This window comes from Stegodyphus dumicola, chromosome 12 (assembly GCF_044657685.1).
Source record: "Stegodyphus dumicola isolate Sdum_Otavi_A_Nest chromosome 12, ASM4465768v1".
Lineage (NCBI taxonomy): Eukaryota > Metazoa > Arthropoda > Arachnida > Araneae > Eresidae > Stegodyphus > Stegodyphus dumicola.
Window position 1 is genome coordinate 95,822,767 of NC_140779.1, and position 15,915 is coordinate 95,838,681.

The following is a 15,915-nucleotide window of genomic DNA, read 5'->3' on the forward strand; positions in this document are numbered from 1 at the left end:
CTACTTCAGACAGTATAGTGTCGTGATATAGGGAAAAAGTTTTAAAAAATCTGTGAAGCATTCCTATTGCTATGTTTGTTTGATATGTAGCTTATTGCAAATGTAGCAATTGATATGTAGCAAAACATTACCAAATGGCTATCTATATGTAGTTGAATGAAGAGTTGTATCAAAAAACTTGTGCTGTAATTTTCTGTTTGTAAAAGGTGTTCAGTTTTAAAAATGTTAATGCCTTATTTTATCCTTTCCTATGGATGATGCTCCCCTCGTGCCAAATGTTTGATTCGTAATGTATTTTAAAATTTTGCCATGTGTTTGTGGCAACAGATAAAATAAAACTAAACAACTAGTATTCAATGCTAAAAAGAAGAAAAAAACATGTAAACAACTCTGATAGCTGATAAAGTCAAAATCTTATTCAATTCAATTTTATTCAAAACATTGGAGCCACCAGTGAGGATTTTATATTGAAAGCCTAAAATCCAATTCTAGTATTCCATTAAAGTTACCTGGTTTACAAAAAAAAAATCGATATATGCATTTTTATGCTGTAAATGAAAAACTATAAGGAAATTTTAGTTGTATTCAAAGTATTTTCATGTAAAATTCATTCTTAAACTCTGGTTTCTATTATACATTTTTTAAATATATGTTTGAAGTTTGCATGACATCTATACTAACTATTGTAATTTTATTCTTTAAAGTAAAATAAATATGTCAAAAAGGAAATCATCAGGTCCATTAATGTATCAAACTCAAATCAAGCAAATTGGAAGGTTTGCTAGAACTGTTGACGATGATTTAACATCAGAAAATTTATAGAAAATTCTTACATAAAAATCAAATCTGCAAAGATATCATGACAAGCTTGAGGAATATTATTATAGATATTCTATGATGATAGATTTTGATGAAGAATGAGTTTAAAAATTTGTCTGGGGTTCAGGATTTGGCAGGTGAATAGTGAAAATAGAAACATATCTAAATTTGTTTGGTAAAGAATCACAGCTCGATGATGATAAGACTGTAAAATCTGCCTTATCCTATGTGAATATAAAGCTTCCGAAGTATAATTTTCCAACGTTTTCTGGTCAAGCTCGATGATGATAAGACTGTAAAATCTGCCTTATCCTATGTGAATATAAAGCTTCCGAAGTATAATCTTCCAACGTTTTCTGGCCAGTTTGAATGCTGGGTAAGTTTTAAGTTCTGTTGATTCTAATGCATCTTTAACTGACATTCAAAAATTGCAACATCTTCAAAGTGCAGTTTTATCTGATGCTGCAAGATTTATTAGGGGATTCGCAATGACCTCTGAAAATTATAAAAATTCTTGTGACACTTTACTCAACAGTGGGCCCACCAGCGGCCGAGCGGTAAAGTCGCTGAACACTGGTAGTTCGGTCCGAGGTTCGAATCCCACGAATGGGCTGGCTGCATGGACATTTTCATGGTTTTCCCCATGTGTAACGTGTATACGAGCCAGTTTCCCTTAGAAAGTCCTCCACGAAGCCATCCCTCCCGTTAGGCAGATAGCCCTCGAGGCTTTGCCATAATTACACACGCACTCTCTTTACTCGACAGATATGATAACCAAAGGGAATTAGGGTTTTCTCAGTTGGGAAAATTATTTAATTTAAAATTTGTAAAACCAACATCTGATTCCACTCGATCAATAATTGATACTTGCAATGAAGTTATTCAGAATTTTAAAACACTTGGTTCAGAATGCAATCAGTTAGGCAAAATTCTTCTGATATCTGCAATACAAGATAAGCTAGAAGATTCATTTAAAATAAAGTGGGAAGTAAGGCTAGAGAATAAAACATTTCCATCTTTAAAAACGAAAAATTTTCGTTTTTGGAAAAACAAACTAGAAGCCTTCAAAGCGTAAAGGGAAATTATAATATTCAAGACAAATCAGTAGAATCCATTAACAAAACTTTTGCTCATAAAACAAGTTAAAGTTAAGGTGGTATCCTTGTGCACTCTGCCAATTACCACATCTTTTACATAAGTGCAAAACCAAACGACTAGTATTTGATCTTAAAAAAGAGAAGAAAAAAAAACACATAAACAATTCTGATAGCTAATAAAGTAAAATCTTATTCAATTGAGTCTTTTTACTGTATAAAATTCAATTTTCCAGGTAACTACTATAAGTTGATGAAAATTCAAGGTAAGCTATATAATAATTATTAATTATTGAACTTACTAACAAAAAAAAGGCATATAGTTTCTCTCAATAGAGTGTAACTTAACACTTTGTGAATTTTCAGCAATCCAGTTGTTAATGCTATGACTGTTGATGTATCCACCCAAGTGAAATCATTCTTTATCACTAGGATAGTTTTATTATGAGAAGAAAAGTAAAATTTGCTAAGTAAATGGTGAAATTTTTGTGGTTTGGTGTTTACATTAACATTTCTATGAACAACTTCATTGCTGAGGGTTTACTTTTAAATCCTTTCGGTCCTAATGGGCACATACGTCCCAGAGATTAGATTCCATGCCTTACTGGGTAAATAAAACCCACTTTTAAGTGGCTTTTTATATTTGTGGTGTTTTTAAGGAATTCAGGAACAAATGTATGACTAAAGAAACCCGGCATTACTTTTAGATTGCAGATAATGCACTTATGTTTTGTACATATGTATCTCGCATAACTAAAAAACGAGTAGCCTAACAACGTTGAAATTTTGTATATAGGACTGCTATAACATGTAGATGTGCACCTCGTATTTTGGTTGCAATCGGCTGCACCAAACGTATATAAATATATTTATATATATATATATATATATACTCTACACTGGTGTGCAAAAATTAAGGACGAGACGGTTTTTTTGAATATAACTTTGTACAAACGCTTTCCAAACCAGCACATTTAATACTGTAAGATCCCCAATACGTAAGGACATGAGTAATGTAAGCAACACTTACTAAAAGAGAAATCAGAGGGATAAAAATAAGCTTTATTGAAAAAGAAGCATGGAGCGCAATGCGACTGAAGGCCGAAACATCCCTGTGATGGGTGTCCAGCAAGAAACATCCGGTCTTTAATAGAGGATATGATCTCCCCTGACTGCTAGGCAGGTTTCACAGCGTCTGCCCATGCTGAGAATGAGGGTGTCAATGAGTTGTTGAGGCATTGCTGCCCATTCGTCTTGCAGCGCCAATCAAAGCTCTGGAATCGTTACTGGTGGTAAAGTACGAGCTGCCAAGCGTCAGCCTAGAAAATCCCATACATGCTCGATGGGATTGAGATCCGGAGATCGTGTCGGCCAATCCATATGTTCAAAATCCTCACTCTCTAAGAGCTGTTCGGCAGCTACTGTGCGATGACATGGTGCATTGTCGTCCATGAAAAGGAACTGCGGACCCATAGCACCTCTTAAAAGACGCACATATGGAAGAAGAATCTCGTTACAATAACGGGTCCCGTTGACTGAACCTGCGTCGAAGATGTGAAGGTCTGTACGACTACCAAGCATGATGCCTTCCCAAACGAGAACATCGCCACCTCCATACCTGTCCCTTTCAATGATGTTCGAGTGATGATTGCGGCTTCCCCGCTCTCTCCAGATGAGTATGCGATGAGAATCGCTACTCAGACTGAATCTGCTCTCATCTGTAAAGAGTACTCGTCCCCATTCATTGTCTCTCCAATTCCGGTGTTCCCGGCACCACAGAGAACGCCTTCTCTGATGGGCAGGCGTTAGAGGTACACACACCGTACAGGGCGTCATGCAAACAGACCACCACCGTGCAGTCGTCTGGCCACGGTAAAACGCGATATCAGTCGTCCAGTCGCCTGTGTCGTGTGTCTAGCGATTTCTCCCGCTGTCTGCCGCCTGTTTCTTCTGGCCTGTAAGGCAATATACCAGTCATCAGCAAGTGTGGTTCCTCGTGGACGTCCACTACTAAACGCCTGGATAGCTGTTCCTGTAGTTTGAAATTGTCTCCAAAGTCATGAACGATGCTGTGAGCAATTCCGAACTCTGCAGTCACACTTGTCACACTGCGGCCTTCCTCCAACTTCCCAATGATTCGACTTCGGGTAAAAGCATCCAGATTTCGTCTAACAGGTTGATTATTCGCCATTTCTCGCCGAGGCAGCAACTCGGTGTGATTTTAACTGCTATACGGCGTGCAATCTCTTTGCCAGAAATACTGATCTTACACCGACAACATGCTTTATACTACTCAGACACTCCCCCATTACGTCTACCTGCATATCTGCGCATGTGCTACCATACATCACCTTACTTAATCTCCTGATTGGTCTTTCTGTCCGCTCTGCTTCTTCGTTCAGCTGATATGCTAATTTTTCGACTTTATCCTTAATTTTTGCACACCAGCGTATTACCCGGCTCAGTGATCTCAGTTTCTTTACTCTTATATGTTTGTAAATTGTACATGTTTTGCTTTAAAAATGATTGAATTATGTTGTTTTTATCTTCCGGTTAAGGATTTTATGCCTTTAGTAAATCTGTGTGCAATATTTTTAGAATTATCAGCAATTTTAAAGTTGTTTAATTGCCGCTAAGTCTGTTTTTAATGGCGGCCATTGATGTTTACATTTGAAGCAGGAGACTAGTGGATTTGTTGCCAATCTAGAGAAGCTTAGCTTCGCAACAACAAAGATAACGCATTCATTTATTATTGCCAATTAAATCATGCTTAATTCTTTCTGAAATTTTTTCGAGGAAATAAGCGTTTGAGATTTACTCCGTAATTTTTAATATAGATGTTTTGAGTTTTTATGTATTTTTGCCTTCTCGCGGAGTGAGAACTGAATTAATTAAATGAGAAATACTCAATGTCTGTGAAAAACTGTTTCTTTCTTGTTTTGTTTGCTTAATTTCTTTTATATATAGCTTTATCTTTATTATAGTTTTTGAATAGAACATTAGCATTATTATAGTATTTGAATAGGAATGATTAGATAATTCTTTAAATGATATACATTTTGTGCATTCTGAGTTATAATATGAATGAAATATAATACTGTTAAGTAAACCTAGTGCCAGAGTGTCGCTATGGTAAACAAAGTGAATTTTAAAGAATGCATTTATTCTGTTGTGGTTTATGCGCTGTCGACGAAGTAGGTTTAATTCAATCTAATAATTTTTAATAAAATGCAAGAAAAATGCATATAATTTAATATTCCGTACAAGGAAGTCGTGGTGTACACATCAGATTTTTTAATTTTACAGTAAGTACAATTATATTTAAGGCATACATAGTATGAAATAGTTCTTATTGTTTCTATTAAGTAAAAATTTAACATTTTTAATGTCAGATTTTAAGAAATAGTGAATAAATTCTTTTTGTGGGATATACATATACCGTCCCAACTGTATTTAACAGTGGATTAATATGTCCTTATCAGTGATCAAATTACAATATGCTGATATATTATGTTTGTGTTTATGAAACATATATGAAAAGTTTTGTTATATATGAAGTAGTGCATGTAACAGAGTTTATGTATTGTATTATTCACATTATATATTACCATAAATTTAAGTTTTGTTTTCTGAGAAAGGGTAATATCTTAGACGATTGGGACAAATAGTCCCAGTTGACAATACAATTGGGACTTATTGTCCCTGGAGATTCCAGGAAATGATGATGAGATTTAATGTTGACATACTAAATATGTATATGTTAAAAACTTTAAACTCGTATTACACATATTATACATATTTAGTATGTCAACATTAAATTAAACTTCTTCTCATAATTAAATTTTAATCATGCAAAAGTCGTGTTGAAAGGGTTAACATATATCAACGGGGCAGGACTTTTATGACCTAAGAAAAGTGACACAAGTAATTATTTCCTTAAGTGAATGTTAAATGATACATTTTACAAGCTGAGGCTTCCTCAACCCTTCATCAGAAATAAAAATCTAAAAACCATTATTTTTTGGGGGGAATCAGTTTATTACTTTTAGTTTTCAGAAATTTGGTTTATGACTTAACAATAATTCTTGTATATGCATCTTTTAGGACATGTAGGATTTTTATTATTTGTAAAATACTGAAAATAATGTAAAAAAAAGATGAATGTAAATGTTAAAATCAAAAGATATAGATTCATTATTTTAGTGTAATGCTAAAGATTTATAAATCAGCTAAATTCTGGTTATGCAGACTGTGCTTCTGTATGGGATCAAAATTTTTATCTAAGCAGATGACGTTTTAATACATCATATTTCGCACATACAGATTTCCTCCATTAAATAGTATAATTTTAAATTTTAATTTTTTTTTTTTTTTTTTTTTTTTAAAGCATCAAAATTGTTTATTTTGAGGATTACTTTAGAGTTAAAAATTCTAGACTGAAATTATATTTTGGAACAGGATTTCTGTCTAAATTCTTACAAAAAGCAATAAACAAGCTATTTAAATTTAAAACTATATCTGGTAATAGTATTTTTTTTAATAATAAGGTTTGATCTGAATTTCTTAATTTATAGAATATTGACAAAAAACAATATTTGCACACACTACTAAAATGCCTTAATATCTGTGAAGCTAATCACAGAAATTTATTCTACAGTAGAATTCCTTAACAGCCATATCAGTGAAGAAATGTGGTAATATAACTGTGTGTAAATTTCTTAAACCATTAATATAAAGTAATTAAACTTTCAAACTTAGTAACTTCAAGTAATCCTCTGATGTGTAAGTAAGATGTCATCTGTGACAGCTGCTGCAGTGATTTTTGGCTTTTTCATTAATGTAAGCCTCTCCACTGGTTGGCTGTATGTGTGCTGTTGCATGCGATATTGTGGACTGAATTTTATTTTTTACAACCATCTGTATCTGCAAGTCTTGTGATGTAATTTATTTCTAAAGGTCACCATGTTGTGTATCAAAAACAATACTTCCAAATTTATTCTGATTTTTTATAAATATTTTTTAAATAGAATTTTAATTGATGTATATATAACAATAGCAATTGTGTTCAGTTATACAGCTTTGTATGACTTTCATTTCCTTTATATAAGTATTGAAATAGTAAACATAAAGCTTTGTGATATTTTACAAAATAGTCATTTTAAAAATGCTCAATTTTTATTAAATTCTATCTCAAGGAATCAGAAGTTGCTAGTTTCAAAATTTAGTTTCTGGTAATTTGTTAACTCATATTATATAATAATTTTGTTATGAAATGTACAGGCGCGGTAAGCAGTTTTAGGGTTGCCACAAAATAGCAAGGAAAGGCAGGGTTGCCACAATTGGCGATATACCATGGACGGTTGGAGAACCTTCTGGAACGAATTCTTACCAGTTTAGCCTAGGATGTTCTTACCAGTTTAGCCAGAACATAAGCCGAAAGCTATATAAACCCTGCTGGTCCGCAGTCAGTTAGTGAGTGTCTCGCCTAGCGAGCTGATAGTGTGTCTCGTCTAGCGAGTCAGTCCGTGCGTAGTCGATTGAGTTGGCAGCGAGTGCTGAGTGGGTCGTTGAGTGCACCGAAGGAGTATGTTAGTGTATCACGGTTAGTGCATTGTCGAGAAAGCATGTTGAGCTCCGGGAACGACTGAACCGAAGAGTCGGGAGCTGTGCTCGTGTGTCGTCGAGTGCATCGCGAGTTGTAGCGTGGAGAGTCTCCAGAGCACGTGGAGTTCCGAGAACGACCAAGCAGAGTCGGAAGCTGTACTCTGGTGCTTTGCAGGAAGCTGTCCCCACCGCTATTGCCTGTCAGTGTGAAGCCTGTGAAACTGAATGTGTCAGTGTGTTTATAACAGTTCGATGACTGTAAAAGTGATTTTGGAGCTGTCATGATTAATATTGACTAAATGAAGTGTGCTTTGATACTTCATAAAGTGTCGTCGTTATTCACTCCAAATCTACGAACGTGAAAGAAGAAAAGAACCTACCACCTGGTGTCAGAAAAGAAAAACACAACAATGTATTATATATATATTCAATAACCATATTTGTTAACCCATATAATTTATTTGCAGGAATAATAGCAATAGCATCTTTATTCCTTAGTTAAACATTTCTTAACCAAAGTATTATAGATTACTCAAGGATGTAGAAAGAATTTCGATGCTTTTTCCATGGCATGTATCTCATCACCATTGTGCTTGCTGAGTTGAATGTTAACAATAGTGAAGAGATATTTCAAGCAAATATTAAAAAATTTACTGTAATAGATATTATTTTTTCTAGTACCATTCAGTAATAGATCTCTCCCTTTTGCCCCCGTATTTTCTGAGAAAGAACTAATTGTATATTAATCATTTTCACTCAATTTGGTGTGCAAAGAAAGAAATGTAATGTAGAAGACCATTTTACATGTATAAAAAATCTGTTTCCATGATCTGCAAATATGTTGAATGAAATTAGTATTCAGTTTTAGTTTTTATGATGATTCAAATTCTTTGACTGTGCCTTAAGCTTTTTTATGCTTAAGCTTAAAATGTGTTATTACTCGTGATGGCTATAGATAGTCTTAGTGTTTATTTTTATTATGAAAATAACATTATTGTTATTGCCAGAAAACTGTTAATGATCTTTTACTGAGCAATAAAATTGTTCAATAGTTCTATTGAAAAACAAAAAGTGCATAACTTTGTAGTAGAAGTAAAAATCAAGGTACTTTATTTTCAAGAAAGAATAAAGCATTAATTGAGTAATGGAATGCTGAAATGGTTTCTAATGAGCCTAACGAATTTAACATATAAAAAAGCTGACAAGATACTTTGATCCTAACTTGAACCTTTCAAGAGGACTCTCTGCTTAATGATAATTTAAATGTCCCCATGCTTAAAAACATCTATGACTCTCTGTAATTCTAATTCAGGACCAACGTTATGGCACATAGCTTCCCTACCACCATGCAGAGCAGTGCGACACAGGGCAAACTCGTATAATGTTTGTTTCCCAAAAATTTGTGCTGTGTAATATATCATTTCTGAAAAGAAAGAAAAAATTCTCAACTTCATCCTTTCTATTATAGTGCCTAAAGAATAGTTTTATCACCTTGTTTTAATGGGGGGGGAATTGTTTTGTATATAAAATGATAATTCTAAAGATTTACCAGTATTTCTTTTGGGGGGGTTACAAATATTTATTTTGTCTTCCTTTGCAAAAGACAGAATTGTTGGAGTTTTTTTTTTTTTTAATACATAATAAATCAAAATGTCTAATTTTTCATGTGTTTTAAATTTTTATAGGATGATGGAGGCTGGACGCCATTAGTGTGGGCATGTGAAAACAAGCATGATGACTTCATAAAATGGTTGTTGGAAATGAAGGCAGATCCTAATATTCGAGATGAGGTATAATAGTTCCATATTTTAATTTAAGTATTTAGTTATCCTTTATGTCTACTCTTTTCTCATTTATTTTTGTATCATTTTTATTAATATTTTGATGTGATATTCTTGCCTGTTCCTATTTCATTGTTAACAATATAACTAACTAGCATGAAAGTGGACATTCTGCATAATCAATAAGGGTTTCAAACCATTATCTTTCAGCCCTTTCTCAAATATTTTGTTCCAAAAATTATCTTGAGCATAACATTTTTATTTTCATTTCATTTTTTTTTCCAACAAATCTATCAAATTGCCTTTCAACAGTCAATAATGATTTCAAACTCTTCTTCCCTTTTTCCAATATTTTATTTCAAAAAATAACTTTCAGCCAGATGTTTTTCCTTTCAGCAGGTCTATCAAATTCATATTGGGAATATGTTGTTATACCCCAAAATACTCGTTATTATATTATTCTTTTTATTTTGTCTGGATTAGATCTGAACTTGAAAATTATGTCCAGATCAAAACGCTCTGCTAGCATATGTGTTTAAGATATTTTATTTATCTTCCAGATTTTCATATTGTATTTCTTATCAGTGTAAAAAAAGGGGGGGCGCTTTTAAATGCAGTGTTTACTTTTAAGTAATATTTTGCAAGGTTTTGTAAATTAGAATTCTTTATCTCAGTAATCTCTCAGTATCATTTAGTGTATTTTTTAATTATTTTTTTTAATGTAATATGTTGTCGTTATTCAAAAGTCCATCTGTAATCCGGACTCGTCGGGACTTCGGCGATTTCAGATTATCAGTTTTTCCGGTTTATAGATCATCAATTTAAAGTAATGGTAGATGGCATGCAGAAATTATAAAGTTAAAAATATGAAACCATAATTTATGAAATAAAGACCAAGTATGATCTAAAGGGTATCAAAATTTACAAGAAAAAAGCTTAATATTTATTCGTTGACTTTATTAAATATTTCTTTCAATGCGTGCATGCGTAAAGCATACATTACGCATAGTCGAAATTAGAAAATTGCAACCAGAAAACTATTTAATGTGTATTCGTGATATTTATAATGACGAGGAATTTCAGAGTACATCGAGGTGAAATACTACATTTAGTAAGGAATTATAAGCCGAATAAAATAAAAACATCTGCCCTGAAGATAAGGATAGTGCTGACAGATCAACTTACAGTTCATTGCGCGCCGCGACGTCCCCCCCAATTGATAAACAGATTTCGGAATGGTTAGAGAAATGCCTTTATCCATTTTTTTCAGCAATTCCACTTTCTGTTTGATGGACATCGAAACATGCTTTAGCTTTGTAGATCCTTTGGCAGCTCCAGAATCGTAAATTCTTTTTGACATAATCGAAAGTTCAAGCTTATTTTTATAAAATTGCTCTAAAAGTCTGCAAAAAATAATAAGCCGGATCCAATTAGAAGATTAAGGAACAATCTGCAACATTAACTGAAATAGATAATTTTAGCTTAGCTTATACCGTCCGTTATACATTAAACGTGCATGCGTAAAGGTATTATGCGCTTGCGTAAACGCTACACATGCGCAGAAAGTTTGTAGTTTTGAGGTCCAGATTATAGATCATTCCGGATTTTGGACGTCCGGATTAAAGACTTTTTGACTGTATCTAAAACAAAAATAGTGCCATTTAAACTTCAATTAGTTTAAATGGTATTATACACTGCTCGACATTGAAAATGCAACACCAAGAAGGAGTGGTCAGAAAATTACGAAATTTAGACAGAGACAGCAAGCAGCAATAAGTGATCTTTATTTCAAAATGATAGTCAGAATACAGAGCGAGAATGGCGTCAGCTCAGTAGGTTGTAGGACCACTGTGGACAGCGATGCACGAAGAAACATATCTAGGCAAAGAGTCAGTAAGATTGCAGATGGTGTCCTGAGGGATGGCTCTCCATTCCCTTTCAACCATTTGCCACAGTTCGTCTTCTGAACGAGGCAGGGGCTGAGTCTGCTAATGGCTTCCAATCACATCCTACACATGTTCGGTTGGTGACAGGTCAGGAAAGTACGGTGGCCATGGAAGCATCTGTATACCTTGCAGAGCATGTTGGCAGATGCGAGTACTGTGTGGCCGGGCGTTATCCTGCTGAAAAATTGCATTAGGCAGCCCTTGAAGGTAGGGGATTGCCACCGGCCGCAGAACATTATCCAAGTATCGTTGGGCCGTGATAGTGCCCTGAATACGAACTAGAGTTGATCTGGAATTGTAGGCAATAGCACCCCAAACCATTATGCCATGTTGTTGCGCAGTGGGGCGTTCCACAGTTACTGCCGGATTAGATCTGTCTCCTCGTCGACGCCACACACGTATGCGGCGACTGTCACTGGATAAACAGAAGCGTGACTCATCTGAGAATATGACATTTCACCATTCTGTCATCCACATCGCTCCAGTCCGGCACAATTTTAAACGTTGGCATTTATGCTGTGTTGTGAATGGCAGTCTTCTTAACGGATGCCATGAGTGCAGGCCACGTTCAACCAGTCGACGGGAAATGGTTCTGGTCGACAGGGGAACATCCAGGGTATCTTGCACATGCTGCAGACTTGCGGGACCGCCACGACTTGTCGGCGGATGCGTCGATCCACGAGTGCTGACGTCACTCTGGCTGCCCCTGCACCCCTCCTCCTTCCCACATTTCCTTGTTCTAACCATGTTCGCCATAGCCAATGCACTTATTGCATTAGGCATCCATGTGGGTATCAGCAGCGATTTGATGTAAGGACCAACCTGCCCTTCTCAGTCTGATTACCATACCCCTCGTAAAATCGTCTATCAGCTGGAAACACCTTCATTGACGGCGGCCTGGCATTCTCTCCTATTACACGTATCCTCCAGAACAAAAACTAACTTTCTTCGATAATTCGTCTGGCAGAAATAAGGACACGAATATTGCCCATTCTGCACGTTCCTTCTCTTATATCTTACTTCACATGCGTTGGAGAGCTGCGCATTTCACATCATTCGCATAACTCAGTGATGTCCGTCTACATTAAAATTTGTATAAATTTCTGACCACTCCTTCATTGTGTTGCATTTTCAATGTCGAGCAGTGTATATATATTTAAAAAGTTATCAAGACCAAAGCAAATAAGCTTCGTAAATTAATAGTTTTAATGCTTCAGTATTACCTTTCATAATATGTGAAAGTGTTTTCTTACAAAGTTCTGCACACAAGAAATGAAAAAGAAATAATATAAACATATTAGGAATTTGGTGAATTATTTAAAGAAAGCTGTTTCAATAATCCAAATTAAGCCTACGTGCTGTTAATGTTTAATATGTTAATCGTAAGAAAAAACCTTGTTTTATATTAAGAACTGAAAATGTCTTTGCTTTTATTTTCATACATAAAGCAATAAAATTTAATTATTTAGCAAAGACATTTCAGCTTTTGCTATAGTTTAATGATCTTATCTTTATTACCTTAGATTATACTGTTTTTTTCATCAGTGCCAGTTTCACTCATGGTCTCAGAAATTGCACATTTTTAAAATAATTTCAATAAAGAATTAAAAAAAGAAATAAAAGAATATCTTTTAACAAAGTATTATTTGAAAAGAGAAATATCGTCTGCTACTTTAAAATGTATTCTTTCAAAATGTCACATGTAAACAAACTGTGGCTTGAAAAATGTGTTTTTGCACTTTCCAAAGAGAAATATTCATATTCTGTAATTCAGAAATGTTTTGAAATGTATGGTATTAGAAATTTTAAGTGCAAAATAAGCACCTTATTAATTGGGAAGGGAAAAAACAATAATAATTACTTCTACATGGAAAGAAGATTCCAAATGAATACCCAGAAACAGTGCCAGTGCAGTGCTAAGTCTTTAAATACATCAATAGCAATAATAAATAAACTAATAAACAAAAATTTAGAACTTATAAAAGTTAAAAACATAATGTTCATCAGCTTTCACCAAGGTTTGTGGCTCAGTGCAGAACATTTTGTAGAACCCTATATGGAAACTATTTAGTGGGAAATAAATGGAAATACATTGTGATCCTTGATGAAGCATGGGTTTTCTGAAATGGCTGCAACGAAAATAGCCTATTTATTTCAAAAACAAATCGAAAAAAATGTGTAAACCTGATTCTGTCATGGCAAAGAAAGTTTTAATAAGGAGTTTATGTCACTGGGTTATGTTACAACAGAAATTTAAAAGTAAAAGGAGTAGAAAAAGTGTTTAAATCAGCTCAACTTATCAAGAGAAAATTTGATATCTAATGTTTACAGAAGAAATTCTGTTTCTTTATCCCAATCACTTTCAAGGAATTAACTTTATTAAGACAAAGCAATAAAAGTCATACTGTGAAAAATACTACAGCAGTCGTTGCAAAAATGAAAATTGATACAGGTATATCTTTTCAATGTAATCCTGCAAAGTCCTCTGACACTTATTTCACTTATGCACTATTGTGCCTTTGTTCTCTTGAAAAGAGCTGTTGTTTCTAAGTGCAAACCCATCCTGATTAATGAATTCTGGAAAGTATTATAAGACGAATGAAAATCAGTGTGCCTGGAAATTTTAAGAAAAGCCTTTCTGTCATGAAAATCATGATGCAGACTTATAATCCAGAAAAGAGGATATTAGATCAAACATTTAAAAAAATATTCTTCCCATTTTCACTTTTAAGTTAAACAGTTTTAAAATCATTCTTGCATTGAAGAAAAGTAGGCTGTATCATTTCGGATATCTTTCGGAAATATGACTTAATAACTGTATTATAATGGGAACTATCAAGTTATGTTTTTATGAGCAAATTATAGCTAATCAACCTTAAGAGACATTTCAAAGCATTTTTAACTTCAGATTTCTGAGATCTATTCATCATTTTCGTATTTCAGTATTATCAATTTCATAAAATTTTTAATTATATTTTTACCATTAGCATTATTATTTTTTTTCTTTTTTCTGAATGAAACTTTTCCTGAATAACATTTTATTTTTAAATAATTATATTTATCTGATAATAAATAACTTAAATTTAATGATGGTTTAATGTATGACAAGAATAGGATATGGATTATTAGCAATTAAGACACACACATAAAAGAAATACCTTGTTCTACAGTAAATAACTCAAAATAAAGTATTCAAATTTAAGAATAATATATTTATTCATTGAAACTGTATAGTAATGTTATAGTTCCTTCTTCTGTAAAAAATATAATTTCTGAATTTTCATTTTTCATTTAATGTTTTGTATTTTTTCACTTAATGTTGTTTCCATAGGAAGAAAATACTGCTTTACATTGGGCTGCTTATTCTGGAGTGGTCTCAATAGTTCAGGATTTGCTAGACAATGGTTGTAATCTCAATTATGTAAACCTCCGAGGAGATACTGCTTTGTAAGTTTATTAGTTTCAAATTTCTATGATATATACAGGGTGATCAGCGAATAAGCCCTGATTTTAAAATTAAATATCTGTACGACAAAGATCGATAGAATTATGCGGTAAACTGTATGTTTATTAGCAAAACTGTAAAAATGGTGTACAAGAGTTTAGAAGGTTTAGTTACGAAAATTGTCAACAGAGGTCGCTGTAATCGCAATGACCTATCCAATAGGCTTTAACCTTTTCCCATGGGCTATAGGGGCCAATTTCGAACGTATTATGGCCATTTAGTCACTTATTTTAAATGAAAGGAACAGAAAAACAAATTGACAGAGTCTTGCATTTAATAATCTATATTAAGGAGTAAATTTTAAATCTCCATAGTTTACTGAAATTTCTTGAGACACATTGAAAGTGATCAGTACGACTGTTGGCTAGTGAAGCGAGGCTAGCGTAGAAAGTGAAATAATGTATTCCATTGAACAACGGGTTTTTATTATTATTATTCTGGAATTTCACCGATTAGAACACAGTCCTACGGCAACACGTCGCAGTTTTCAAAACCGATTCAATGTTCCAGTTGGACCCGATACGAAAACCATTCGCATGCTCTTCGCGAAATTCGAACGGACTGGCAGCGTGGCTGATGATCGAAAGGAAAATGCTGGGCCTAGGCAAACTGTATCACTCCTGAAAATACAGCCAAAGTTTCTGGAATTGTTCAGCAAAATCCTAGGAAAAGCATTCGACGGATTGCATCAGAGACAGGTTTAAAGTACATGAGCACGCAAAAAAAATAAATAAATAAATAAATAAAAATAAAAAATAGCCTACGGATGTTTCCATACAAAATCCAAAGTCACCATGAAAGGTGTGCAACAAAGGGTTGACTTTGCGAATCAGATTCTAACAATGATCGACAACGACAGATTTGATGTGAGCTGCATCTGGTTCACAGATGAGGCACATTTTCATTTCAATGAAATTGTCAATAAACAAATCTGGAGATTTTGGTGTTCCGAAAATCCTCATTTGTGTGAAGAGAAAGCACTGCATTCGCCTAAAGTTACTGCATGGGCTGCGGTATGTGTCAAAGGCATTATCGGACCCTTTTTCGTACGAGAAGCGATAACTACTGAACATTATGTTACGATTTTGGAACAGTTTGTCAGCACTCAACTAGCGTTGGAGGATCAACCAGTTATCGATTAGTTTATGCAAGATGAGGCTCGACCA

At 34.1% G+C, this 15,915-nt stretch overlaps 1 protein-coding gene across 4 annotated transcripts in view; it reads left to right on the forward strand.

The window, feature by feature from the left end:
* Nucleotides 1-15,915, forward strand: part of LOC118183193 (uncharacterized) — a 116,104-nt gene that overhangs the window by 76,540 nt on the left and 23,649 nt on the right. For all 4 annotated transcript variants that reach the window (XM_085806702.1, XM_035352659.2, XM_035352662.2 and 1 more), the window contains 2 exons: nucleotides 9,203-9,307; nucleotides 14,576-14,691. In XM_085806702.1, coding sequence (XP_085662828.1) covers nucleotides 9,203-9,307; nucleotides 14,576-14,691 — 221 coding nt within the window. The remainder of the gene's footprint in view (nucleotides 1-9,202; nucleotides 9,308-14,575; nucleotides 14,692-15,915) is intronic.